The sequence below is a fragment of the Rhamphochromis longiceps genome, linkage group LG12 (genome assembly GCF_057381845.1).
Source record: "Rhamphochromis longiceps isolate RC_006_pf linkage group LG12, R_longiceps_female_GT1.1, whole genome shotgun sequence".
NCBI classification, from domain to species: domain Eukaryota; kingdom Metazoa; phylum Chordata; class Actinopteri; order Cichliformes; family Cichlidae; genus Rhamphochromis; species Rhamphochromis longiceps.
The window spans coordinates 28,073,854-28,100,843 of record NC_140568.1 but is presented as its reverse complement, the minus strand read 5'-3'; the positions used below and the strand labels follow the sequence as shown (position 1 = coordinate 28,100,843).

General features: G+C 40.3%; 1 protein-coding gene across 3 annotated transcripts; it reads right to left on the bottom strand.

Moving 5' to 3' along the window:
• Nucleotides 1-1,008: 1,008 nt before the first annotated feature.
• Nucleotides 1,009-26,287, bottom strand: clip1a (CAP-GLY domain containing linker protein 1a). Of its 3 annotated transcripts, XM_085425616.1 has the most exons (26): nucleotides 26,145-26,287; nucleotides 22,453-22,753; nucleotides 21,322-21,857; nucleotides 20,519-20,643; nucleotides 20,208-20,424; nucleotides 19,900-20,097; nucleotides 19,721-19,812; nucleotides 19,447-19,507; nucleotides 17,133-17,237; nucleotides 15,049-15,957; nucleotides 14,774-14,890; nucleotides 14,418-14,475; nucleotides 14,185-14,268; nucleotides 13,913-14,069; nucleotides 13,591-13,756; nucleotides 12,969-13,184; nucleotides 8,372-10,816; nucleotides 7,583-7,720; nucleotides 7,307-7,413; nucleotides 7,020-7,140; nucleotides 6,852-6,904; nucleotides 4,230-4,347; nucleotides 3,581-3,713; nucleotides 2,999-3,051; nucleotides 1,727-1,854; nucleotides 1,009-1,452 (listed from the first exon to the last, which is right to left on the bottom strand). In XM_085425616.1, exons 2-26 carry the CDS (start codon nucleotides 22,541-22,543, stop codon nucleotides 1,224-1,226), a joined length of 6,657 nt encoding a protein of 2,218 aa, XP_085281742.1. In that variant the 5' UTR covers nucleotides 22,544-22,753; nucleotides 26,145-26,287; the 3' UTR covers nucleotides 1,009-1,223. The 3 variants fall into 3 exon arrangements, with proteins under 3 accessions (XP_085281742.1, XP_085281744.1, XP_085281743.1); XM_085425618.1 differs by lacking the exon at nucleotides 8,372-10,816; XM_085425617.1 differs by lacking the exon at nucleotides 17,133-17,237.
• Nucleotides 26,288-26,990: the final 703 nt, after the last annotated feature.

The window sequence follows — 26,990 nt, the reverse complement described above, 5'->3', positions numbered from 1 at the left end:
CTGAAGCCAGTGCATGTCCAGGCCCGTCTGAAGTTTGCCAGAGAGCACATGGATGATACAGCAGAGGATTGGGAGAATGTCATGTGGTCAGATGAAACCAAAGTAGAACTTTTTGGTATAAACTCAACTCGTCGTGTTTGGAGGAAGAAGAATACTGAGTTGCATCCCAAGAACACCATACCTACTGTGAAGCATGGGGGTGGAAACATCATGCTATGGGGCTGTTTTTCTGCCAAGGGGACAGGACGACTGATCCGTGTTAAGGACAGAATGAATGGGGCCATGTATCGTGAGATTTTGAGCCAAAACCTCCTTCCATCAGTGAGAACTTTGAAGATGAAACGAGGCTGGGTCTTCCAACATGACAATGATCCAAAACACACCGCCCGGGCAAAAAAGGAGTGGCTCCGTAAGAAGCATTTGAAAGTCCTGGAGTGGCCTAGCCAGTCTCCAGACCTCAACCTCATAGAAAATCTGTGGCGGGAGTTGAAAGTCCGTGTTGCTCGGCGACAGCCCCAAAACATCACTGCTCTCGAGAAGATCTGCATGGAGGAATGGGCCAAAATACCAGCTACTGTGTGTGCAAACCTGGTAAAGACCTATAGTAAACGTTTGACCTCTGTTATTGCCAACAAAGGTTATGTTACAAAGTATTGAGTTATATTTTTGTTATTGACCAAATACTTATTTTCCACCCTGATTTACGAATAAATTCTTTACAAATCCTACCATGTGGATTCATGGATTTTTTTTTTCACATTCTGTCTCTCACAGTTGAAGTGTACCTCTGGTGCAAATTACTGACCTCTGTCATCATTTTAAGTGGGGGAACTTGCACAATCGGTGGCTGACTAAATACTTTTTTGCCCCACTGTACATCCACTTACATTAGCCCCTCACTCACACAAACCCAAGATAGCAAACATTTTTTTTTCCTTCAAACTCATTTACAATTGCAAATGAAACGTTTATTTCATGTGTAGCAGTTTATTTGAATGAATGGAGAGATTCTGCCAAACCTTTCTCCCCTAAGAGCGCTTAAGGGGTGGTGTGGACAACAAAGATGCTTGGAAGAAAGAAAAAAAAAAAAGCATACAAAATGTATACACACACGCACAATTAGGACCCCAGAAGCACAGCGTAATCCAAAATGGTGTGCAAATATAGTGATTGTGCGAATGAGGGTTTAAAAAAGAAAAAAGAAAAAACAAAGCAAAAAGGCTTTAAAAGGTCTGGTCATCGTTACAGGAGTCAGTCCAGTGCCCAAAGACCTCACAGATGTCACAGTAGGGCCGCTCCTCACCCTTATTGCCATGGTAGGTGGTGTGTGGAGGGGAGTCTGGCATTTGCGTTTGCGTAGGACAGTCCTCAGTGTCGTGGAGGTCAAAGCAGTCGCAGATGTCGCAGAAGAGCCTCGGAGGAGGTTTCTTCTTTGCAGGCTGCTTGTCGTGGCTGTGGAGCAGGAGAAAAAGTAGAAGAAGAAGGATAAAATGACAAAGAAGAAGCAAAAGAAGGAAGAAAAAAAGAGGAGAGAAAAGGTAGAAAAAAGGAGAAGACAAGAAGAAAGAAGCAAAAGGAGGAACAAAAGGAGAAAATCATGAACAAAAACAATGGAGAAGCAGCAGAAGAAAAGGAGGAAAGGAGAAGGAGAAATTGTTAAGAGTCATTGCCACGCAGCGAACATCATTTTAAACACCCGAGAAGCTCTTTTGTGAATCGGACTAACCCGTCATAGTTATCCAGCTCGCTTGGATTATTCCCATTAAGGGCAGCAGCTGCCATTTTTTCCAGTTTGTCCTTGAGCTCCTGATTCTTCTTCTGGAGGTCCACAATGACTGAATTCAGGAAATCAATCTGTAAAGGAAACACACAACATTAGCATCAAGGCTGCCCCCGGAGAACAATGAGCACAACATTTTCTAACATATTAATAATTTTAAACAATGGGGGTTAGAATTATTGTACTGTTCAAAGGCTTTGATTGCTACAACAATGTGGACAGTAACTATGGTGATGTTACGACAACAGTAACTACGTGTCACTAAATATTCCCAAAAATCAAATCCCCCTTATAAAACAAATAAACCAAAAAAACAGAAAGAAAAAAAAGAAGGTGCTGAGTGGCTACTGAGAGTCATCAAAGAAGAATCAAAGCTTGAAATGAGCCACAAAGAAAGCTCGCTTATGATGACTGCCAATTAAAACCTCTGAATCTTAACAGAGCGCTCACTGAACGCTTAAATCAAGCTCGATTCATCTTTGGAGGACATTTGTAGTTTTCACACCAAATAATGTGACTCGACCACATGAAACATAAGAGCCACAGTGATGGACAAACATGCACAAGTGAAGCTGATGAAAACAATAACAAACCGCTGCCTGATGGTGGTGCAGCATTGCCAACATCAGAGACAGGGCAGAGGAGAAGAGTTGGAATAAAGAAAGAGAAGGAGAAAAAAAAAGAAAAGAAAGTGAAATTCAAATTAGGACTTCTGCTCGACAACACGCTCAAGTCATCACAGACACGTACTACAGTATAACATTTTTAGAATAAACATGGGAGGGAAACTCGTGAAGCTGAAAACACGCTCACAGAGGTGACCCGATGGAAGTGTGTTACCAATTTGTTTGGCTTTATCAGTCATCCTTGTAGAGCTTGGGATGACGGAAGCTTCAAATCCTTTCAGTGAAATTAAACTCCACTAAATTCACCTCCACAAAACATTATACTGTAAGAATTAAATGAGTCAACAGAACTATAAAATCCACTATATAGCCTGTTGCTACAAACAAAAACATAGTGTCATTTAGTAGTACTGCATTGGCAAACGGCCCAGTCATTCACAAACAGCATTCAGGAAGTCTGTTTCCATACAGCTGCCCCAAACGGGCAGGGTAGGAAAGCATTGTTACACTGAATGTGTTAAAAGAATAAAATAGACAAAGCAAAACTCTCAGTCTGTTCACCGGTGTCAATCGGGAGTGCCGCAGTACACACCTGACTCTCTGCAGTCTCCTTATCCTCCCTCATTTGGTCCAACACTGCATCACCTGGAAAACAGAAATTAGTTTACCTTTGGATGGACGCACTGTCAAGTTTCATTAATTCTGCTGCTATCGAATGGCTGCAGTACAAGAAGAGATTAAAGGATTAATGAAGTATGTGGACCTGGCTAGACCGCCACAGCAATTACAGTCTACATAACGTAAGCATGTTTGTGCAGTTTTGGATTAAAATCAACCTTTATTGCATATTTTCCATTGACCTTTTACTCTGTTTCCTCAACATGCTATACAGACTCTTTGCTGACGGAATACATTTTATACATTTAATCTGCTGAACAGTAAATGACTAACATGGCAGAAGAAAGTGGTGCTGCACGCGGTGCATCATTGTAGGAAATTACACATCAAATGCCCCCCCCCTTTTTAAAAAAATAAATAAATAAATAAATACAAACACACATAGCCCGAAGCAGAGGCCAAAAGAAAACCATTCTGATTTCAATTATCTGAGCCAGGTGACACAAAGAAAGTCTGGCTATGTTGAAACTGTGCACTGTTGTGCCCGAGGACTTACCAACGGGCCCCACGGTCAGATCCTTCTCGAGTCTCTGCACACGCGCCTGTAGAGTAGCTTTGTCCTGCTCCAAGGATTGAATTGTACCCTGCAGTGTCTTAACTGAGGCACTTTCCCCGCGTACTACAGCCAGCTATGATGAAAAACACAAAACAAAACAACCCGTGATATTAAATTACTGAAAGGTTTCTTTTCAGCATTATAGTACACAATAAACAAACATTGTACAAATACAATCTCAGCCAATCTTCAAGCCAAGATTTGAGAGTATATTCAAAATAAGAAGACGAAAGCATAACAGAAATGTGTTACCACCTCCAGATGTTTCTTGCATTTCACAGATGCACTTTCAAGTTTCATTTTTAAGCAGAAAGCGTGGCCACACTTTATGACCTAGAAGTAACTTCTTGTTTCTAGCCTCTGAATTTGAAGAAATGTGCCTCGAACCTCCAATTAAAAGCTATACCAACTGTGACAATGACACTGAAACCCACACATGGCATTTAACAGCCAGCTGACATAAAAATGTTCCTTGGAGCAAACACTTGGAATTGCAGCAACAATCAGATGAAAAAGTTTGTGCTTCAGAATTATGTAACAACATCCTTCCCCTGGCTGTGATTTGCTATAACAACTTAAAATAAATTACCTCGCTCTTGAGGTTTTCCACCTGCTGGTCCTTTTCTGAGATTAAGGCACCGTTTTTATGGATGGACTGTTGGAGGGCAGCCTTCTCCTTATCCAGCTGTTCCTTCAAGGCGCTCTCACTATTTCAGGAGACAAATGGAAAAAGTTTATTTCTATGGACAAAATTTTCAAATTGTAAGACAGCAAATGTACTGAAGACAACGCTAAAACTGAGATCCAGTACAAACAACATGTCATGCAGGTGGGATGGAGCTGTAGGATAAATTACAAGCATTAGTGTCTTGTACAGGTTTATAGAAATGTGGTCAATATACACTCACAAGCCAGTTCATTAGGCACACCTTGCTAGTACCAGGTTGGACTCCCTTGTGTCTTCAAAGCTGTGTTAATTCTTAGTGGTACATATTCAAAATGTGGCTGGAATATGTGTGGCTGCACACCTATGATGCTAATCTCTTTCCCACCACATCCAAAAGCAGCTCACTGTCATGTTCAAGAAAGCAGTTTGAGATTATTTGAGTATTGTGACATGGTGCTGTCACACTGAAAGCAGCCATCAGTAAACTGGTACACTGTGGTCATAAAGTGATGCACATGGTCAGCAACAACACTCAGACAGGCTGTGGTGTTTAAACGATGCCCACTTGGTAGCAAGGGGCCCAAAGTGTGCCGAGAAAATATCCTCCACACCATTACGCCACAGTCACCAAACTGAACTGCTGATGCAAGGCAGGATGGATCCATGTTTTTATGATTTTTGCACCAAATTCTGATCCTACATTCTGAATTTTTCCAGCAGAAATTCAGACTCAGACCAAGCAGTGTTTTTCCCACCTTCTATTGCATATGTGTCAAACTCTGGCCCGCGGGCCAAATTACTATTAGAGCTGGCCTACTGGTATTATATAGCTAATATATATATTGTTTAATATTAAGCTTTGCTTGTTCCATATTCAGTTTTCCAGCAAAACTTATTTGAGTCCATAAGAAAAGATTCATTCCTATATCTGGAGGAAGTTTTTTTTTTAATAAATATTAATGCTAGCCCGCGACTTTGTTCCAGTTTTGAATTTTGGCCCACTGTGTATTTGAGTTTGACACCCCTGTTCTATTGTCTAATTTTGTTGAGTCCGTGCAAGTTTTCTCAGTTTCCCGTTCTTAGCTGACCGACACCTAGTGTCATTCACTTGTAATCGGAAGGTTGCCGGTTCGAGCCCCGGCTCGGACAGTTTTGGTCGTTGTGTCCTTGGGCAAGACACTTCACCTATCGCCTACTGGTGATGGCCAGAGGGGCGCAATATGGCAGCCTCGCTTCTGTCAGTCTGCCCCAGGGCAGCTGTGGCTACAACTGTAGTTTGCCTTCACCAGTGTATGAATGTGAGAGTGACTGAATAGTGGTATTGTAAAGCGCTTTGAGGGGTCCCGAAAAGCGCTATATAAATGCAATCCATTATTATTATTGTGCTGCTGTAGACCATCAGCTTCAAGGTTCGACGTGTTCAGAGGCACTCTTCTGCATACCTTGCTTGTAGCAAATAGTTATTTGAATTACTGTTACCCTTCCATCATCTTAAAGCTGTGTGGTCTTTCTCCTCTGGAAGAAACAAGGAATTTTCATCGGAGAATTGCTGCTAATTGGATATTTTCCCTTTTTGTTTAAAAAAAATAAATAAATCAATCAATCTTATAGAGATGGCTGGGTGAGAAAATCACAGCAGAACAGCAGGTTTTTTTTGTTTTTTTAAATACTCAGACCAACAACCATACCATGTTCAAAGTCACTTAAAACACCTTTCTTCCTCATTCTGATGCTCAGTTTGTAACTAATGAATTGGCCAGTGAATGTATATTTACGCTGTGACATGACTGACATGGAGTAATATTAAAAAGCATTAAGTACCTGAAGGCATTATTTGGCAGGCTTTAAAGGAAAGGAAGAGCATATTCACTTATTCATCAGTTCAGATGTTTAGTAGCTGAAGTCATTCGTGCTTATGCTGTTTATAAAAGGCTTTAAAGTGGACCTCCTCATTCCCAGCACCACATTTTTATCTTGCACTCTACTAAAGGAGCTTTCAATGACCAACACTTCAAATGATCAATCATTATCTGCCACTGTGAAACAATAGATTTCCTCAGTTGTCTGTCTGACAAAAAAAAAAGAAAAAAAAAAAAGAAGCTAATTTGGCTACTATTTGAATTTTAATATTTTACTTTCTGTCACTGGCTGCATCTAGGCTTGTTTTGAACCTGGTGGCTGGGCGCCACCTCTCAAATGCATCTGTCATATCAGTAATATGAGGGTGGATATTAAAAGGTTATGCAGCAAGATTATAGCAATGTTGTTTCTCTGAATATTCAAATGATACTATTATTAATATTAGTGCGGATTTAGTCAATCACAAGCTGTACAAACCAGAGTCTATATACATTTCTGGTAAAAGGTGTATATGAGGGAAGTGTAAAGAAATATCAAATTAAGTAGAAGATTTTTTTAAACTTTTCCTGCAAAAGCAAGAATCATCAAGTGATGTTTACTACATATTTGTAAGTGGTCTGATTATAAAAAACATATGAGGTCCACTTTGCGTGAATCACGTAATGCAGGTGTGAATAATTTTACCTTTGCTTCAATTCTTCCAACTGTTTTTTGAGCTTTGAGTGCTCATCCTTAAGCTGGCAAAGGGGAAAAAAAAAAACACACACAAAACAGTTAATATTCAGTCACTGTCAGTTGAATTTAAAAATCAGAATCATGTGGGTCTCTGTATCCAAAGAATAAAGTTTAAACCTTCACAACATCACTCTGGTCTCTGTGTTTATCATCGAGCTCCTCAGTCAGTCTGTTTTTCTCATCTTGGAGCGTCTGCAGGGACTGCGACTTCACAGAGACCGCTTCTTTAAGCTCCTCACTGGAGAAAAATATTGTTGTTCAACTCATCCAAGTAATTTTTCAACTCAAACAGACCATACACTGGCTTTTCATATCTTTACAATAATATGCTATTTAGTTGATTGAAAATATGAATATGATATGTTTCTGTAACAGAAAACAGTTGAGGATGAGGATGTACTCACATTTCCTGGCATAAACCTTTGCTCCTCTGAGTTTCAGTGCAAAGCTGTTCTTTGGATACATTAAGGTCCTCTTGATACTTGGAGTTCTCTTTCTTCAGCCTTTCCAGCTTTAAAAAACAAACAAACAAACAAACAAACAAACAAACAAACAAACAACCAACAAAAGGTGGAGATAAATACAATCAGAAGATTTTTTACTTCACACCATCACTTTCACATCACTTTATACAAAAAGCCACATTATTAGAAGTTTCTCTTCAAAATTCCATCTTTTACCTGTGTTTCCAACTCCTGCTTGGACGTCTGCAGCTCGTCCAGCAAAGACTGGACTTCATTCTTCTGCTGCATCAACACGGCCTTCTGTTTTGTCAGCTGTTCGAGAGCCTCGGCTGTCTTGCCAGAGGCCTCTGCAGCCTAAATGGCAAATGATCAGAGCAGATTGAAATTAAAAGCAGCACATTGTTGGTTAGGACACCAAATTACTTCAACCAAAACAATAGAATTAGAAATGTGCAGATCAGATTTAACTACTTGTAATGCATGATTTGTTTTGACAGCAATTTTAAAAAAAAATGTAATTAACTACATGTTAAATTTATTTCCTCAAATAGCTCGACAATTATCAGACCTCAGGTTTTTGCAATCCAACTGTGCCTAAAAATGAACAACATGAAGATTTCACAATGAGGAAACATAATTACTACATAAAGACTTAAATCCTGTGGCCTCAGAACGGACACTGACAGCTGATTGTCTTGTGGAAGAGACAGTCAACTATTTAAATTATGGCATTTCTCACTTATCATTGAGCAGGACCCAGATCACCTGACACCTACATAACCATATGATCAACAGGAATTTTTGCCCAACATCAGATCACGTTATAAACCCACAGGCTAAGGCTGGGAGCTAAAAGAGGTAAACACTGGTTAGTAAATGGAAAGTGTTAAGACATAAAGAGCAGAGGGACAGTGCGACAAACCAGCAGGCATGCAGTGAGAGGGTGACATAGCCCCAGCCGTTCTAACATGTGTTAATCAGTGATTTCTACAGGAGGACAAATACCTCAAGTTGCTTAGAAATGGCATTTTTTAGCTGTGATTCCAGTTTCCTGACTTGCTGGGTGGCTTCATCCCTCTCCACCTGGAGGGCATCCTTCTGAGCTGTTAAATGTGCGATGCTGGAGGAAATTTTTTCTTTTACAGCAGTGGAAGCAGATACCTCGGCTACAGCATCTTGATATTGCTTTTCCAAAGTTTCTTTGTCTGTCTGTAGGACCTTAACATCAACCTGTAGTTTTTCCTGACTAACCTGCAAACACTTCAACTCTTCAAGAAGTTTTGATTGCTCTGCAAGCCAGTTCTCCTGGTCCGTCTGGAGGGAAGAAATCCCCTGCTCTAGTTTACACTGGCTGGCTAACAGCTCATCCTTCTCTGTGGTCAGTGAGATCATCTGTCTGCCCAGCTCCTCCAGCTTCGATAGTAACTGGTCTTTATCTTCTGTTAACTGTGAATTTTCTTGCTCTTGGCGCTTCAGTTGTGCCTTCAAAGCCTCCACATCCACCATGAAGGCCTTCTTTTGCTCCTCAGCATTGCTGAAGTTGTATGAAAGCTCTTCTTTTTCCTGAGCAACTTTGGACAAAGCTCTCTGTAGTTCTTCAATTTGCTTGGAAAGAAGATCGTGGTCAGACACCGTTTTACTGCGCTCATTAGATTCAGTCTGCAGCTGGGTCTCAAGTACGCGCTTGGCATCGGAGACTGAATTAATCTGACTTTTCAACTCCTGGATCTCCTGAACTAGCTCCTGGTTCTCCTTCTGCAAGGACAGCACTTTTCTCTCTGCTTCAGTCTGTAAGGACTGAAGATGTTTGTGTTCTTCTGTCAGTTTCTCTACCTGATTAACAAGCTCAGAGTTAGCCTTCTCAAAATTCAGTTTTAGTTTACTGTGCTCTTCACTGAGTTCAGCTTTGCTCTTTTTAAGCATTTCATTATCAGAGGACTTTTTCTTCAGTTCATTTTGCAGGTCAGTCTTTTCCAGTTTCAAAGAAGTCAACTTGGCTTCAAACTCTTTTTTTTGCAGTTCGGTTTCCTCCAGCACTGTTGATAAGTGATTCTTCTCCTGAATAAGGTTAACATTAGTTCTGGAGCAACTATCCAGTTGGTCACTGATTGTTCGGATATCATTAGCTAGCTTATCACGTTCGAGAGAAAGAGCACTTTTGTCAGATACGGCCTTTGTGTGCTTCTCTTCTAACTCTTCCTTCTCCCCAGCCAAACGCTCATAGTCCATGTTCTGCTGCTCCAGCGCTGAATCCAGGCTCATCTTCTCTTTTCGTAAAGCATGGAGAGCCATCTCCGTTTCAGAATTCTGAAGACGAAGCGCTTGCTTCTCTTGCTCAACAGATGCTAACGTTTCTTCAAATTTCTCTCTGGTCTGGGTCAGCTGTTCTGTTGATACTTGAAGCTTTTCCTTTAATTCTTGTATCTCTCTGAGAAGCTCTTCTTTCTTGTTAGAGGTTTGTCTTTGGATTGCAAGAAGGTCTTCCTTCTCCTGTAGCAAGTGAATCCTTTCAGAATCAGTCACTTGACTGCTTGTCTTGAATTCTTCAAGCATCTGGGCCAAGCTCATTTTTGAGATTTTAAGTTCTTCACATTCACGGATATAGCTCTCCATGTTTTTCTTTGTAATACTAAGCTTATTCTGGAGCTCCTCCTTCACAGTCTGAAGGCTCTTTTTGTCCTCCACAACTGCGCTGATTTCAGAGGACATCTCTGCCTTCTCTTTTGTCAGCGTTTCTGCTAGGGCTTGGAGCTGGGTGTTCTTGATTGTGAGATCTTCTTTTTCTAAGTTCAAGGATTTCAGTTTTGCCTGCAACTCAGCATTCTTAGCATCAAGAGACTTTTTAGCATTTCTAGCAGAATCTCTCTCCAAAATCAGATTGTCCTTCTCACACGTCAGCCTTGACTTGCTTTCATTAAGGTCCTCTTCAAGCCGGTTTCTCTCCTTGCAGACTTTTTCATAATCCTCAAGTAGCTGCTTCTTTTTCGCTTGTATTTGCTCAATGTCCTGTTGATGCTTTCGGATAGAATCATTCTTCTCTGCATTTTGTCTTTGAAGCTCCTCAATTTGAGCCAGATATTCACTTTTACTTTGCTTCAGATCTTTGATTTCAGTCTGTGCTTCTAGAAGACGGCTTTTGAGCTTGTCGAGTTCCTCATTCATTGAAACATCTGAATGCTTCTTAGTGGCGAGCAGTTCCTCTTGGCGTTTTGTTAGCTTTTCTCTGGTTGTAAGTAGTTCTTTATTTTGGACTGAAAGTTCCTGGTGAATAATCTCAAGGGCAGAAAGCTTAGCCTGAACATCTGAAAGCTGCTTCTCCAGTTTGCCTTTCTCAGCCTTAAAATCCTCACTTTCCTTATACACATTTTCCAGATCTAGGTTTTGCTTTTCCAGTTTTTTCGACAACTGTTCAACGTCATGCTTGTAGGAGTCAAGCTCAGCAGAAAAACACTGGGAAAACAAAAGATGACAGAAAAAAAGGGAGGGGAATACCCAAAGCAAGGAATGAATGAATACAAAATAAACCAAGCAGATATGGATATCAGTCATGTGCAAATGGAAAGGTTAAGCTGCAGAAGCATCAAAAATGGCAAAAGATCAAACCAGAGCTTACACCACAATGATTTTCAAAAGATATGCATATATAAATAAGAGGCAGAACATTTTCACTTCTGCTTTCTTTGAATACGACTTGAACAGTGCATCTAAGATGAAGCAATCAAGATATGATTGATGACACAGAATTTATTACATTTAACGGAGTTAGAAGTTACCAGGAAGCTAGCAGAAGTTAGCTCGCTAGTTACCTAAGCATGATATAGCATGTTCTGACTGAGAGATTTCTGAAAAATAATCAAACGTACTGCTCTGCTATCACTTCCAACATAAATGAAGACAGGAAACTAAACAGCAGTGACGTTTGTAGGGTTACTGAAGTTGGGCTAGCTGGTATATAATGATGTGCTACGTGATCACTAGTGACACAGCTATGTTAGCGTAACATAAACAGAACGCTAACACTTTTCCCCTCGATAAAAGTTAACGTGAGGGTTCCTGGTGGTTAGGGACAAATGCAATCGCACGGCAGGATGCTGTAAACAGGCCAAATTTCAGTCAGGAGAACAACTGAGATAATCCTCCCACAATACGAGGTTAGTCATTAATATACTGCAACAACATGGTAGAGCAGCTGTGATAGAATACAGCATTAATGAATCAATGGTACAGAAGTGGAGGAAGCAAGAAGAATGAGTTGAATAAAGTTTGATTTATCTGACTGCTTTGTTTCGCTTAATGTGCCTTATAATCCCGTGCACCTTATGGTCCGAAAAATACATATTTGACTTTTTTATTTGGCACACTGCAGTTTAATGTTGCAAAGCACCTCTTTTTAACTTCAGTGGATATTATACATGGTTATGCTCAGGATATGTCAGCCCATTTCTACTGGAAATGCCTTTTGGTTAAACTTTCAGCAAGGAATTTGCATTTGCACTGTTAAATGTTTATATAGCTTTAATGCATATAAAAAAAACAGCTGCTTGTTTAATTGAAAATAAATGGATGGGGTTTTTATTTTTGCGCTAGTAATGTTGTGGAGTTGTATTTTGTCTTGCATCAATTATATCGTCAGTTATATCGTTATCGCAAATTTTCAAATACATATCGTGATAAATATTTTTGGCCATATCGCCCTGCTCTACTGCCGACTTGATTCTGAAGCGTGTGGTTGTATTTGTATCAAAGTATCAAAAATTATCCTTAAAATTTAAATTTATTAACCTTTTACTGAGTGTAGAATGATATATAGTAACTTGACTTGCAACATAACTGAAGAATTCACAAACACATGTTAGAACACATGAATACTTAACTTTGGTTCAACTGTTGGATTTCAAAGTCTTGAATCACATCTTGATTGCCTTATTTGTGCGTACACTAAGTTTAAATTGCAACTCAAAAGAAATAAACAAAAAAAATTGTAACCATCCATCTCACGACTAATTAATGTAAAATAAACTTTTTAAGTGAGCACTGACACAAACAAATCAATTTTTTGAAAAGTGGAAATGTTCAAATTTTTTTAAAAAAAGAAAAAAAACAAGCAGATTTTTACTATGACTTCATAAATTTAGACAATAACTTCGTCATTTTGGGTTTATGTCTGTAATTGTATCCATGTCATCCTGATCTGAAGTTCTTAAAACTTTTCTAAATCCATGGCAATCCAGATTCATCTGAAGGTGAACATGCGATCCATGTGCACAGCATTTAAAACTAATCGTTTCTCTTTATGTGAATGTTTTTCCACTAATAAGTATAAACCATCTATAAATACAGACAGAATTTTATAAGCTCTACCCCTGCAAGCATGCAACCCATGGTGCCTTTGATTGTAGGGCTTGTTATTAACTGTAATGTGAGGGGAAAATTAGCAACTCAAAACAAATAATGTGTATGGCAAAACGTAAATAAACAACAACAACGAAAAACCCAAAACAGTTAAATACATCTTCCTCATCGTTTCCGTTTCAACCATTTTAATGTTTGAGGCTACCAAATTGCCAAAAATAAAAATGCACCAATAGGTGTTTGCACTTACCTGGGCCTGCTCTTTGTATGGCTGCAGTTCAGACACCATCTTCTCTAGCTCTTGGGTTTTGTCCTTGGAGGAGGAGAGTTCCTGCTTAAACTTGTCAACCTGACTCTGCAGTGTTTCAAATTCCTTTGCATGGAGCTCAGACACCTGAGAGAGGGATTTCTTCTGTGAGGCCTTGAGCTCCTCAACCAAGGTCTCACCCTGTTTAACAGTCTTCTCCTAAAGAACAGGGAACAAGAAAGGGACACAATTTTTGTTGCCTTGTTTTGATGCAGCTCATGTCAAAAGAATATGTTTTTAACGGAATAATTTACATCGAGTAATAAGTAGTATGTTACTTTATAAAAGGATTCAAGTTAACCAAAGGCTCAGGGTCAGTTTAAAAAAAAAAGAAAAGAAAAGAAAAAGGTTTGTAGAGCAAGATTTTTTTGCAGTTAGGAGTTCACCAGTGAACAGGCTGATTAATTCCTGCCATAAGTTAACCGCTCTGACGTTAAATGAAGTGTTTTGTGGTTAGTGAAATAAAGATGCTGTGAGCATTTCTAAAAATAGATGTGTGCATTGAAAATGCTAGCTCAACATATGTACTCAAAATATACATCAAAACATATTTTTTGTGACTAACCAAAGTAGTGATGTTCTCCTGAAGGGTATTTATTTCAGTCTGATGTGCCTCTCTAGTCTCTTTGAGCTCGTGCTCTTTGTGGGACGCTTCTTGTTGGAGTTGTTCATTTAAGCGTGCCACCTTCTCCTTCTCCTCTGCTAGATGATTTTGTAACTCCTCTAGCCTCCTGTGTGATGACAAAAGAAAAGGAGGATGTGTAGTGAGCAGTCGGATAAATTACAAATTACATGGACTAAAGCAAAAGAAAAACAAGTATCCGACTCTTTCTGAGTAAACATTGTAATCAGGTCATATTTAATGATGGAAAATTAAAGTGTGGTACCTTTCTTTCTGTATGAGTTCTTCATTCATTTTGGTCAGCTGTACAGAACTATCACCTGATGCCTTCATCATATCAGAGATATCATTTTCCAGCTTGTTTTTGTCTTTTGAAAGCTGCTCGTTCTTTTCATCTGAAGCCTTTAACTTCCTCTCCAGCCCTGTAAAAACATAAAAAAAGATGACTTTGTTAAAACAAAAAATGTACACACACACACACACACACACACACACACAATATTTAAAGACCGATCAATGAAATGATAATGATCTTACCAGCAAGCTGACTTTTTAATGACTCTGATTCTTGGGCCAAGGATGTGTACTCCTCTTCTTTCTTACTCAGTTTCTCAAGTGTTTCTACAAAAACAAAACAAAAATCATACAAACAAAAGAATTATACTGATACTAGAAGATTTTGCACATTAAAAACGTAGAATGACAGCAGATGACAGGAAAATGGGATGTGAAAACATTTCGGTAACTCAACACAGAGTGACTCAGATTACCTTGCATAGTTTTTGATGATGTAGTCTGCTCCTCTGTGCTTTCAGCCACCTTTTGTTTCTGTCAGCAAAGTTTAGGAAACGTTTTTTTATATGACACTTCTACGGTAGACAAACTGCCAATATGTAATGTTTTAACTGCGTTCAATACTGAGATCAACCCACTGGATCAGTAAATATTAGCTGACACTAGCTTACTGCAGATATATATGCAGATTTGTTGTGTGACAATAATAAATATAAAAAAAAAACAAAAAAAACTGCAGCAGAGAAATAAGATAAAGGTAAACTGTGGGGAAAAGGGAGGTACAATTTGGGGAGAATATCTCCAAACCCAAAAATTAAGTCACAGTTCTCACCAGGCCTCCAAGTTCTTGTTCCAGGGTATCCTTCTCCTGCTTTACAGTATTCAGACTCTGCTGTAAAGAAAGGACTTCCTGCTGTTTGCCCTCCAACTGAGAGTTTAATTCACCAACCTTTAACATATAAAATGCAATGAAATGCATAACAAACAAAAAGCAATGATTTTATGAAAATGGTACACCAAGTCAAGGATAATCACATCACCAGGAGAAAAATATGGCACATAACAAAAAGGGAGCATTTATTGATCATGAAGTTACCAAGAACCCACCTTGGCACCCTGCTTGTCTCCTTGGCTCTGTACCTCCTCTAGCTGAGCTTTCAGAGCTACAAGCTCCTGGTTACTTTGTGCTACTTTGCTCCGCAGAGCCACCATTTCCGCCATCTGTTCTTTGGTTTCTCCATCCTTGTCTTGAGCCTGTTGTGCTAGCGTCACTTCCTTCTCCTCAAGCTCCTTTACCCTAAGTTCAGCAGCATGAAGCTTTCCAAGAACATCTTCCATCTCCACCAGGTGCTGTTCTTCTGTTTTTTCAACACTGGACCGAAGTGACTCCTCCAGTCGCTCTTTGTCCTCAGTCAGAGACAGCACCTGTGCCTTCAGCGCCTTCAACTCCTGAGTCCATGCCGTGGCTTCAGCTTTGTGTTTGGCGTCGGCCTCCTCCAGAGCTGACTTGTGCTCCAACTTCAGCTTCTCAAGTGCACTTTTGGTTTCTACAAGTTCTTCTGTCTGAGCACCTGCACCTTTGCTGAAGGACACCTTCAGCTCTTCCATGGCTTGCTGGTGAGAGGCAACGGCAGCCTCCAACTTTGAACGCCACAGTTCAACAGCGTCAGCATTCTCCTTCTCTGCCTGACTTAAGCGCATCTGCAGCTGCTCTTTGTCACCAGAGAGCCTCACAGATGTAGCCTGAAGCTGAGCAACTGCATCAATGTGGATTTTTTCTTGAGCTTCTAGCTTCTCCTTGTATTTACCTAGCTCTTCTTGATGACTAGTTTCCTGAGAAGCCAACTGATCCCTCAGAGAGTTTATTTCTTCCAGGAGGGGAGAAAGAGTGGAGTTTGAGTCCTCAGAGCCCTGCTGGACCCCAAGACGCAGCTGCAGGTCAGCCACCTCTCTTGTTCGAAGTGCAAGGTCCCTCTCAAGTTCCATAATACGGGATCTTTCTGACACAGTAGCAACCTTTAAAAGCGGGAAATCTTTATTTAAAAATGTATCTCAAACTAGCCTACTAAATATCTTAGTACATTTTAAAAAACAAAAACAAAGGATTAATAAGATTATTTAATAACTAACTTTTGCTAAATATATGAAAAACTAATTGTTAAAGAAATTTAAAGTGATTACTGGGTGAGATTTTTTCCTCAATTTGCTTTTTTTTAAAATGAGAAGGATACAAAACATTTGATGTTGAAAATAAATCATTATACTGACCTCTTGTGGTTATAAACGGTATGATCCAAATAATGGAAGTGAACACTGAAAGCATGTATGGAGCTACAGCAGTGTGCAAGAGATTTTCCACCAAGTATTAGACTAGAAAGTGTCCTCACTGACGTCGTGATTTATCAGACACACAAACTAAAAACATCTCAGGTAGTCCTGATATTTTATAGTGCTTTTACACCATTCAAGCTCTGGTACAAAATTTTTTTTTTTTTTTTGTGTGTTAACATAGTGCAGTTTTAAACCTACAGGCCTAATCCTCCTCAAAACTATACATTTACTGTGACTGTAACACTGTAGGTGGACTGGTCTGGGAGGTGGATACGGTTTTAAACTAGCAAAACGCAGGGACACCAAATAAGCGGGACAAATGGATGTCAGGAAGGACCGGGAAAGGAGAGTATAGGATAACTGGGAAAATGATTAGCTTGGTACAAGCTGGGGAGGAGTTTGTCTGTCTGGTTAAGCAGTGATATCACAAAACCATCTGCTGGAAATATAGGTAAACATGTGTCTCTCTGTCAGATCCACATGGTTATTGTTTTGGAGGTCAAAACCTCCATATTTTCAATATAAAAAGATTTTGAGTGGACCAGTGTGAATTTGAGATAATTTAATATCTGATAAAGTGTGACAAAAGAAACTAATACTTTTGACATTTAATTTGCAAACTGTAAGCAGGGCAGACTAATTTAGGATTTTAAACATACCAAAGATGTTTAATATTTTAGTATATGATTTAATCTGGTTTTTAAGATCAGGGTTATTAGTTTTATGTAAAGCTGAAAAAATGCATCTGTAGGGTACATTTACCACAAGCCCATATACAGCAAGAGTCCAGTTACTGCTGCACATTTTTTGGCTACGGGCCTTTTTCCCAACGCAACACGCTGCAGAGCAGAATTCATTACCCTAGTGTCTTCTAACTCTCTTTGGAGTTTCTCAGCTTTGGTCTTTTCAAAGAGCAGGCTCTGTTCAAGCTCCTTAATGTGGGCATGCTCCAGTCTGGTCTGCGTCTGTTAGTAAACAAGGGGGAGAGGAAGAAAACACACCAGTGCCACCATCACATGCCAGCCCAACGCAGACAGAGAGGGAGGGAGACAGGAGAAAGGAAGGAGGGGTTGGATAGGGATGACAGTGAAAGTGTGTGTGTGTGTGTGTGTGTGTGTGTGTGTGTGTGTGTGTGTGTGTGTGTGTGTGTGTGTGTGTGTGTGCGCAAGTGAGTATTTGAAGGGTTGAGGCAAGGACACTGGGTGGGTGTGGATAGTGATGGATGAGTGGAAATGAGAAAACACCCCCATGCAGAACTTTCAGGCTGTGCCATAAACAGCTGCAAATAGGGATTTTTTTCAAAGAAACAGTGGGGGGGAAAAGAAAAAAGAAAAAAAAAACAACAAGCAGCGGACGACGGGGGCATGTAGTATGGATGTGCAGGATGAGTATGTTGATGGAAGCAGTTTAGAAGTAACCATGCAAAAAAAAAAAAGTCACCTGGTAAACAAATCACACAGACTGTTATGATACACAGAAAATTTGATACTGTGTGCCAAGCCAGCAAGTAAAATCAAGTTAACATGACTTCACCACGGTGTGGAGAGAAGGCAGTACTGGGAGTTTCCTGATCCCTGTGTGTCACTAACACAAAGTTGGTGCATGTTAATATACAGAAGATGTCCGATTTTACCAGACGAAGTCAATATAAAGACATTTATTATTGTGGTTTTCTATATACAGCAATTAGTGTTGTCAATACCTACACTGCTTTCTCTCTTTGGTGATGAGGCCACTGTCCACACTTTAAATATTTAGTGTTGTGAGAAACCAGCCGTTATCAGACCACCGTGTGCAAGACTTGTGACCAACTTAACAGATATCAATCAGCAACAGAAACATTTTAGGCTCAAGAAATAGAAAGGATCTCACTGGCTTTCTCTATATTTTGGTGCTACAAGTACAGATTTTTATGGAAGCTTAATAAAGCATTACTTAGAAAAACGCTCTGCTTCTAATCTTATGTAAACACAATAAAAGTTAAAAACAGGGTCTGTTTGGAAAATTGGAATAGCACCAGTTTTAAATGTATGTAGACCATGGTTTATCCCAGGTCTTCATTGAATACAATGGATAAAATAAACTAATATTTAACAATCTGATACACCATATCCAGTCAGTGGTATGGATGTTGGACCGGTTTTATTAGAAAACTGAAAACACATATATTAAATTACATTTTAACTCTTATCATAGGTGTTATTCCTCCCTGGTTGCAGTGGGCAGGCTCAGAAATTAGGACTGTGACTGGGTAGTGAAAAGACAAGGGGGCATTTCCAGTGGTTCCATGCTGAGCACTGGACCAACATGAAAGACGAACATGGGAAGGAAGAAGAAGCAATAAGACCGCGTCACTGAACAAGGAGGGTTACTGAGGGTTACAGCTCAACATTAGTACACCTTCAACAGCTTGAAGTTAACACATTATTTTTTAGTTTGGTGGTCATATTTTTTTTTTTAACTACACAAAATTATTTATGAATATCTGCTGCTTTAACTGTTAGTACACACATTTAAAGAGAAGGAAAATTGAGTTTCTAACCCTGTAGCCCACAGTTTAAAACATCTATTTTGAGCTAGGATGCCTTCAGAGTAACAGAGGTGGTTTCCTGTGCAACACTGTGGAATAAATAAATTCTTTAATTAGAAAAGAAACACATACTACTGAGCTACTGCACTCTCAATATTGCAACTTGGGATGCAAGTTGCTAAAAAAAAAAAAAAACAACAACCCAGTAACAAATGGTAAACAGATCATGACATAATTTATCTGTCTGCATTAAATTGGGGGTTACATAAAACTAACACTTTCAAAATCGAGATGTCAGATTTGGTGATTTAATGGAAATGGGGGCAGGTTTAAATGCAAACATTGTATTGACTTGACTGTACTTGTGTGAATCTCATGTAAGATTAAAGTAGATATATTATGCTCCATATTCTATTATAGGACTCTAGTTGAGAAGATTTGTTTTATTTGAAATTCAAAATTTACCAAACTGGACCTTGGAGTAGCTACTCCAATTTTGCTAGCTTTACCAACATTTTAAATCCCTTTATTATGTGGGTTTATGTAAACTGGAATTTCGGGCACGGTGAATGGGGCAGCCCACTGCGTCTGAAGTGTAAATTTAGATATGAAGTCAGCGGTGTGTATCCGTGCTGTGTATTTACCTCCAGGTCTCCTTTGGTAATGGAAACTTCCTCAACACGAAACTGAAGATCCTCCACCTTCCTATTTAACAGAAACATATTTACTCCTCTGAGGCACAAGCCACCTCTAAACTGCAGTGATCAAGAGCGATGCCAACAACAAATTTATTACCTTATGACTGTAAAACAACAGTACTGGGAGCAAAGCTCTCACCCCACTTTCAGTGTCTCACAACATTGAAACTAGAGAACCTAATTTACTCTCATGAGCATCTTTAACTAGTCCCACACTCACCTACGCTCCTCCTCAAGCTGATTCAGCAGCTCCACCTTGTCTTTGTCTGCAGCTTCTACCAAGGCACGCAACTGATCCATCTTTGCCTCCATCTGTCAAAATCACAGACAAACATTTAAAAGAGATAAAATTAATACATACTAAACTAACTGTGGTTCAGGCTCAGTGACTGAGCTAACCTGCTCATGCTCATCCCTTAGCAGGGTAATTTCTTGCTCCATTTCTCCAACATGGCTTGTGGCCTTGGCAACTTCTGCCCTCTCCATGTCCCTCTCAGCCATGAGCTGCTCAATATGCTGTTGCTTTTCCTTCAGTGCCTCTTGCAGGGCTGTGGTGCCTGAAATCTTTCGATTATACCTTGAGGATGTCTCTGTCAGCTGTAGAAAGAGAGACAGGTACCATGTTCATACTGCTGCGTGTCTCTCACCATAATGCCACAGGTAATACACTGTTGTTGTTCTTTGTTTTTTTTATAAGTGTGTCTCACCAGGCCTGTGCGGCTCGGCTTAGCACTAACAGAAGATGCCACAGAGCTCATGGTACTGATGGATGAGGCACTGGGGCTCCTCTTCAGCCCTGCCGGTGTGGCCACCACTTTCCGAACGGTTGTTTTTGCTTTGGCAGGCGTAGTGGAAGGAAAGCCAATGCGTGTGACTTTGTGCACTGGAGCAAATAAGCCATACTTGGGTTGGCACTGAAAATATCTGAATACAACCACAATAATAAAAGTGTTCAATAAAAGGAGGAGTGTGGTTGAGTTTACACACAACTTGTTTATAGATCTTGTGGCTTCTGTACCTTGTGCCTGCCACTGCCCCATCATTCTTTCCTAGGGGCTCGTCCAATTCCACGCCACACCACTCGCCTTTGGCAAAGTCTGTTTCTCCAAGGAAGCGTACCACTCCTGCCTTTGTACCACCAACCTAAGAGGAAATACACCAAAGATTAGCCAACATTTAATTCTCTTAACAGATGAGAGGGGACTAAAAAGTAATCAGCTTTGCCTGGTAATAAATCCCAAGGGAAATAATTCCATAAAAGCCACAGATGCAAACATGCCAGAATTGTGGGGTATGTGTGTGTTTATTACATTTTATTTTTTATCATTTATAAAATAATGTTTAATAATAATAAATTATTTATAAAATAATTTCTAAATTATTTTAAAAGCATAGTTTGGAAGTTTACTAAATGTGGTAATGGTGAGCATATTTCCTCTGCTGCCCAACAGGCATGAGTAACACTTCCTCTTTACTTAATGTGCTACACATCCTCGTGATTGTGCGGGGAAAAAAAGGAATTCATAAGGAGGAAGCAATGCACTCAACATCTATAAGCAGACCTGAGTGACTGTACTACGTTACTAAAACTACTTCACTGACTCAGAAGTGAATGGTTCAAAGTACAAGTGAAAGCAACCATATTTCATTTGTTAGCTTCCTAAAAACTGGAGGAGGGCTTCGTGAGTCATGTGATTCTCAAGGCCCTGCTGACATTGCTAAAACACAAAAGGGAGAACCTTCAGATATTTGTAGCTTTGCTGAAATGTTCAGGGAAGAAAACTGTAGGCAACTTTTTTTTTCTACTTATAGAAACTTTACCAACACACGGTCACCAATCTTCAGTTCCCGTTCCCCCTTCTTGACCGATCCAGTCTCTGAGAGGTTGGAGACAGATTCACTGTTTGTCCTTGCAAGGTTGGAAGATGGGGTAGCTGGTGTTGTTGCTGTTGAGGCCTTCTTGGCTGTCGCGGTACTTGAAGGCAGTGCTGTTTTTGTGGCTACGCTTCCGACTGAGGGAGTGGGTGATGCTGCGCGGGACGTCGGTGCCGTCTGAGTTCCATTAGCCTCTTCTTCTGTGCGAGACAACTTGGAGGGGCGGGTAAAAATCCCTCGCAGGGCTTCACACTGAAAGTATCGAACGCCTGCTACTGACCCATCGTTCTTCCCAATTGGCTCATCTAGAACAATTCCCGCCCACTGTCCTGGGGCAAACTGCGTTTCTCCCAAAAACTGTATGTAGCCCGGCTTATTTCCATTCACCCAAACTCGATCCCCAATCTGGAAGCTCTCCTCCACATTCCCTGACTCTCCAGAGCTGGCACTTGCAGCCGATTTGTCTGCAACAGCAGTTTTAGCTGCATTTTGGTGAGAGGGAGAGTAGTAAGTTATTAATTTGAATCACAGAGCCACGTCACAAATGCAGAGCAAACACAGCACACCCCTTGTATATATATATATATTTTTTTTATTAGTGCTGTCAGCGTTAGTCTCGTTAAAATGACGTTAACGCCATAACCGCATTAACGCAGCAAATCTCCGTTAGCGAGTTAGCGCGGATCGCCTCATGCATGGGGCTGCACGCATTAACAAGCTACCTGCGCTAACGGCGTTGAAGTCTTGCAGCTCCGCAATCCGCGTTAACTCGCTAACAGAGATTGCTGCGTTCATGCGGTTATGGCGTTAACAAATTTTTATATTTATATAACACTATAAATGTACTGTCATCTGTTTAAGTCTTGCTGCTTAACGGGGTATCAAAGGGAAATCTTGCATTAAGAATATACTAATTATTTATTCAAGAATCAATTTTCATGTTTATTGTAAGTTTAAAAACAAAACACACACACACACACAAAAAAAACAAAACACCAAACATGTACATTGTTTTAAATAAGGCTATACCTGCATTCAAATGCTACTCAGCTGATGAGTTTCGACATGTATTCCTACCTGTGCTGGGGTTGGTCTTGGGGGCTCCTGTTCCAGGTGGCCGAGCTATCTTGCTAGGCACTTTTATGCCACTGGGCTTGGCTGTGCTCATGTTTCCTCCTGTGATCTGAACCACAAGGCTTGTGTTCGTCCCTGGATACAGACTGACCCCAGACCATCAAAACCACTGCCTGCTGCTCTGTGATTGCAATGCTTTTTCTCTCTCCGCACCAAAATTTAATAAACAAAAAAAGGAAAAAAAAAAGAAAAAAAAATGAGGAAAAGGGAGAAGGGAGAAAAAGCGCTTCTTGCAAAAAGGACCCTGTTGATAGAGAGAGGGAAAAACAAAACAAGTAACATTACTTGATTTTGTGAACCTTTACTAAAGTATTTTTACTCATTGGTCAATAACCCTTCTGCCAATATCCTCTGCCTTTAACTCTTATTGTCTTTGACAAAAATAATTTATTTAAATAATTGATTTAATTTATTTAACTAAACTAATAAACAACAGTGCACCTGTTGCAAGCCATGATCTGTAGACTTTGTTTTTAGTGCTGTGTTAATGGAGGTATTTTGTTATGACAACAAGTTCCTCGGCATACACGACATCACAGATCTAAAAATACCCCTTCACAGCCTGACCAACGTGCAGTCTGTGGTAGTGCCATCTGAACGTCTGATAATGTGTGACCTTGACCACAGAGCACAGACTGTGTCACAGAGGGTCTCTCTCAATCTATCATTCTGACATCAAACAACATGTAAGGCTTGGCTGGCAGCTTTTTATAAAACTGGATTACTGCAGAAACACGACCACAGGCAGCAGATTATCCTGTTTGTCAGATTACCTAAGCACACAAGCCGAATGGTTGAACGCTCCATTTTAACAGAAATTGTCTGTCACTTACTTGAAGCAAAGACTGTGGAATCATAATCATAATGTTTTATACATCTGCTGACCTTTAACATGCACTTAGGCAGGGAAAGACCCTGCATATGTCCCCATCAAGCCGAGACACTGTTTGTACAAGTATGGAATTATCACAACAATTTTTGTATGTAATCTGCAAAGAAATTTGCTTATAATGAAATTCTACCAGTATACAAACAAGGGTTTTCATTTAGTGTACTGACACTTAATTCTGTACTTGGGCTTTACCTTGTCACGTTATGAGTGAAAACAAGGAGCTCAAGGACTTGAACAATGTCAAGAAAATGATTTTATTATATGTAGCTATTCCTGTAATCATTGACTGCAAACGTCTGAAACGTCCCAGGACAATGAAACAAGCTGTGCATGTATCGAATTCCTGAGAGCGTTAAAAGTTTTTCACTTCAAAACAAACTATGACGTGAATCTCTTCTGAGTCAGGCAAGACGCTCGTCTTCAAAGTAAAGAAATTAAATGTTCAACAGCAGCACACAAACATTACTTTCATTCCTGAAAGGGCCTAAGAGCTGCACTACACAGGTTTACCTAAACAACTTAAGAAAGGAAGCTCTCACGCAGCCTCCAAGATATTTCTCAGCAGAGAGTGAAAGGTGGCCATCAGCAGACATGACCCAGTTTGAAAGCAGTGCTCCAGTTTTATCCCGCTGTGTCTTTGAGTGACGACTGACTCAAGCCCTCAGGTCAAAAATAGGCAAAACAGGGAAGCCATAGCCATTATAGCTGAAGACGTCTATGCAAGACTGCACTTTCTAGTCTGATTGACCCATGAACGCGTGGTACAATACGCAGAGGTTACATTCATTGTGCAGAGAGTTTTAAAAGCAAAAGGTTAGTTCTATCAGAAAAACCACAAAGCTCTAGTACAAATATCACATGAGCTTGACCAGAGGATGTTACAGCTCTGATTGGTGAGCTGAGGCTGTGAGCTGAACATGATCCTCTCACGGTGAAGAATTTCCCACAGCAGTAATGTTAATCTTTTGCCACTGACTCAGTCTAATCTGTAGCTTGGGGAAAACACCAAATACTCAAGCTTTGCAAAAGTTAAAGAGATTTAATACACTGATACATGCAAAAAAAAGTATAATTCTTAACTAGATTCACATTATATCACATGTAGTATGATTTTCTCTCCCCTGGTGTAAATAAACAAACAGAAACAGGTAGACAGTAGCTTGTAAAGCAGAAGTGAGACTTCTCAGAGACCTCCATTAACATAGATGACTTCCATTTTCACAACTGCATACATTTGCATGCTCAGTGTCCATTAAAGTATTGGATATGAGTGTTATGGCTCTGACAAATGATTTAACTGTCCCCCACCACACAAAACAGGATGAAAACAAATTAACGTCCAGACAGAAGTTCTTAAAATTCTTCAGTATATTCACTACTAGTTGGAAGGAGTTAATGGTTACACAAGTCCACATGGTCTTCCACAAGATTAATATTAGCCAGAGACTTCACTACTAAATCAGGCCCATTTCCACTATTTGAGCTGCCAAGGTATCCTTTTAAACTCCTGCCCCAAACAAAGACCAAGTAGGGTGCATTTCGTTGCATCCATAAGCAATAAACTAACACCTTTACATCTTCAGATGTGTGCATTATCTGACATGACTTGCACATTCTCTCTCCTGCTTTGGTCATCTCAAGGCCAAGTCAAGCTCTGGCTCTTCCTATTTGAGGAAACATCTGCAGGGAGGATTATTCAGGCCCCTGTTAGCACTGACAAACGTAGGCAAAAAAAAGCCTCAAAGGTACAGAATAAGAGCCAAAAGCATCCTGTGTCCTCGAACTTCACTTGTTTTGAATTTAACAACCCTCACCTTGCTGCCATTTTACAGACACACCCCTGTCCTACAAAGATTCTGGCTCATACCAATGTGAATAGACATAAATAAGGCCTGGAATGACCAAAAACAGACTTCCTACCTCTGTAATGTGTTCTTACAGCACTGCAAACATTACAGTTAAAAAGATAGCATTCACGAGCCCCTTGCCTCTCAATGCAGCTTCACTGACACACTGCACACTGTGGCTGAGCTGTAAACCCAGTTATCTTTGTGTCAGGTCAGCGAATTTGCCTGTAAGCGACACTCGACTTGTCACCTCTGCCTACCAGTGGCTAGCGGACCGAGGAGCTGTCGATGAGGTGGCACATCTGGTAACGCTGCTCTAAAAATGTCCTGTCAGCTAACTCATCTTACCAGCTAGCTGAATGGTAGCTCTTCTCCGCTAAGAATGGGAGACATTAGCGCTACACAGGTTCAACACGTCCACGTCCAAACCTCCCACATAGCCCCCCAAAAGAAAAAGGTGTCATAAGCTAAGAAACTGAAAGGCAAATTCCACAAGTCCAAAAGTCTCCGCAATGTCACCGGCGCTCCAGCAGGGCACACTGCTGCTACAAATTCACTCAGCACACGTAATTGTTAGCTAAAATCATCTGTATCGAATGAATGTTCGTATAGTGTTGTGGCGCTCAGGTGCCTGGTCACCTCTTCGGCTTAAATGGATCCCGGTCGGGGGGGGGGGGGAGATGTGATCAGTTGCTAAGTAACGCTAGCAGCGAGGCCCAAAGCGGTTCAGCGAGCCGGTGGTTAAGACCACAAGCAATATGGGCTGGTTAGCTAGTGAGCTAAACTAACACCTCACCTCAAGTAACGTCTGAACAACACCTGAACAACTTTCACGCGTGTTTATCAGCCGCTGTTGGACCAGAAAATATGCGGAAACGGGATGAGGAAGTACTGACCTGATGTGTTTATGTACAGACTTCGTCGTCCGAGGGGAAAAAAATAACACAGCTAGCAAGCTAAGTACAGAACCTCGATGACTTTTAGAACTACGTTCGACTCACACACGGGGAGGCAGGCACAGCCCAGCGTGCGTGCAGTCTGTCCAACGGCTGAGGGAAACGTCAGGGGCGGGAGCTGACCAAAGATGATATGTGCAGAAAGATGGAGCACTCCATTGCTTCGAAGACTGAACGATAGATTAAAGAAGCACTGAAAATAGTCTTTTTTGCCATCCATGTGTAAAAAAGTGACGTACTATGGAATTGTTTAAAAAATAATAAGATAACTTAAATTTTTTAGTTTTTAAGTAGACACTTTAAAATAATTAATTGGAATTTTGACTTAGGAATCCCCAAAAAGTTTTTCTTCTTTGTTCCAAGTTTCCATAGATAACAATAAACTGGGGAGGAAATAAAATTAGACTTCACTGATTCATCTCGCATATTGGTAACTCGTTAAAAATGGTGGTCATAGTATTTTAGCTAGTTTTTTAGTAAACGGATGTTGGCCTTGGATGCAGACCAGCGCATCAAACCCTCGGAGGTTCTCAAGCATCCCTTTTTTGACCCTGGCCTGAGAGTTCCCCCTGCATTAAAATGAGAAGCAGAGGGAGACAAAAGTCTCCAGCATTGCTTCTTTGACCCCAGACAAAAGTGACAAAACCACAAGCAGGGGTTGGAAAAGGCAATCCACAGCAGAAATCCACTGCAAATGCTTATCTACAATTCAAACCCAATACTCCTTTAAAACTGATAACAACAGCTTAAGATTTTAACAAAAAAATAATTAAGTTGCTCCAATAT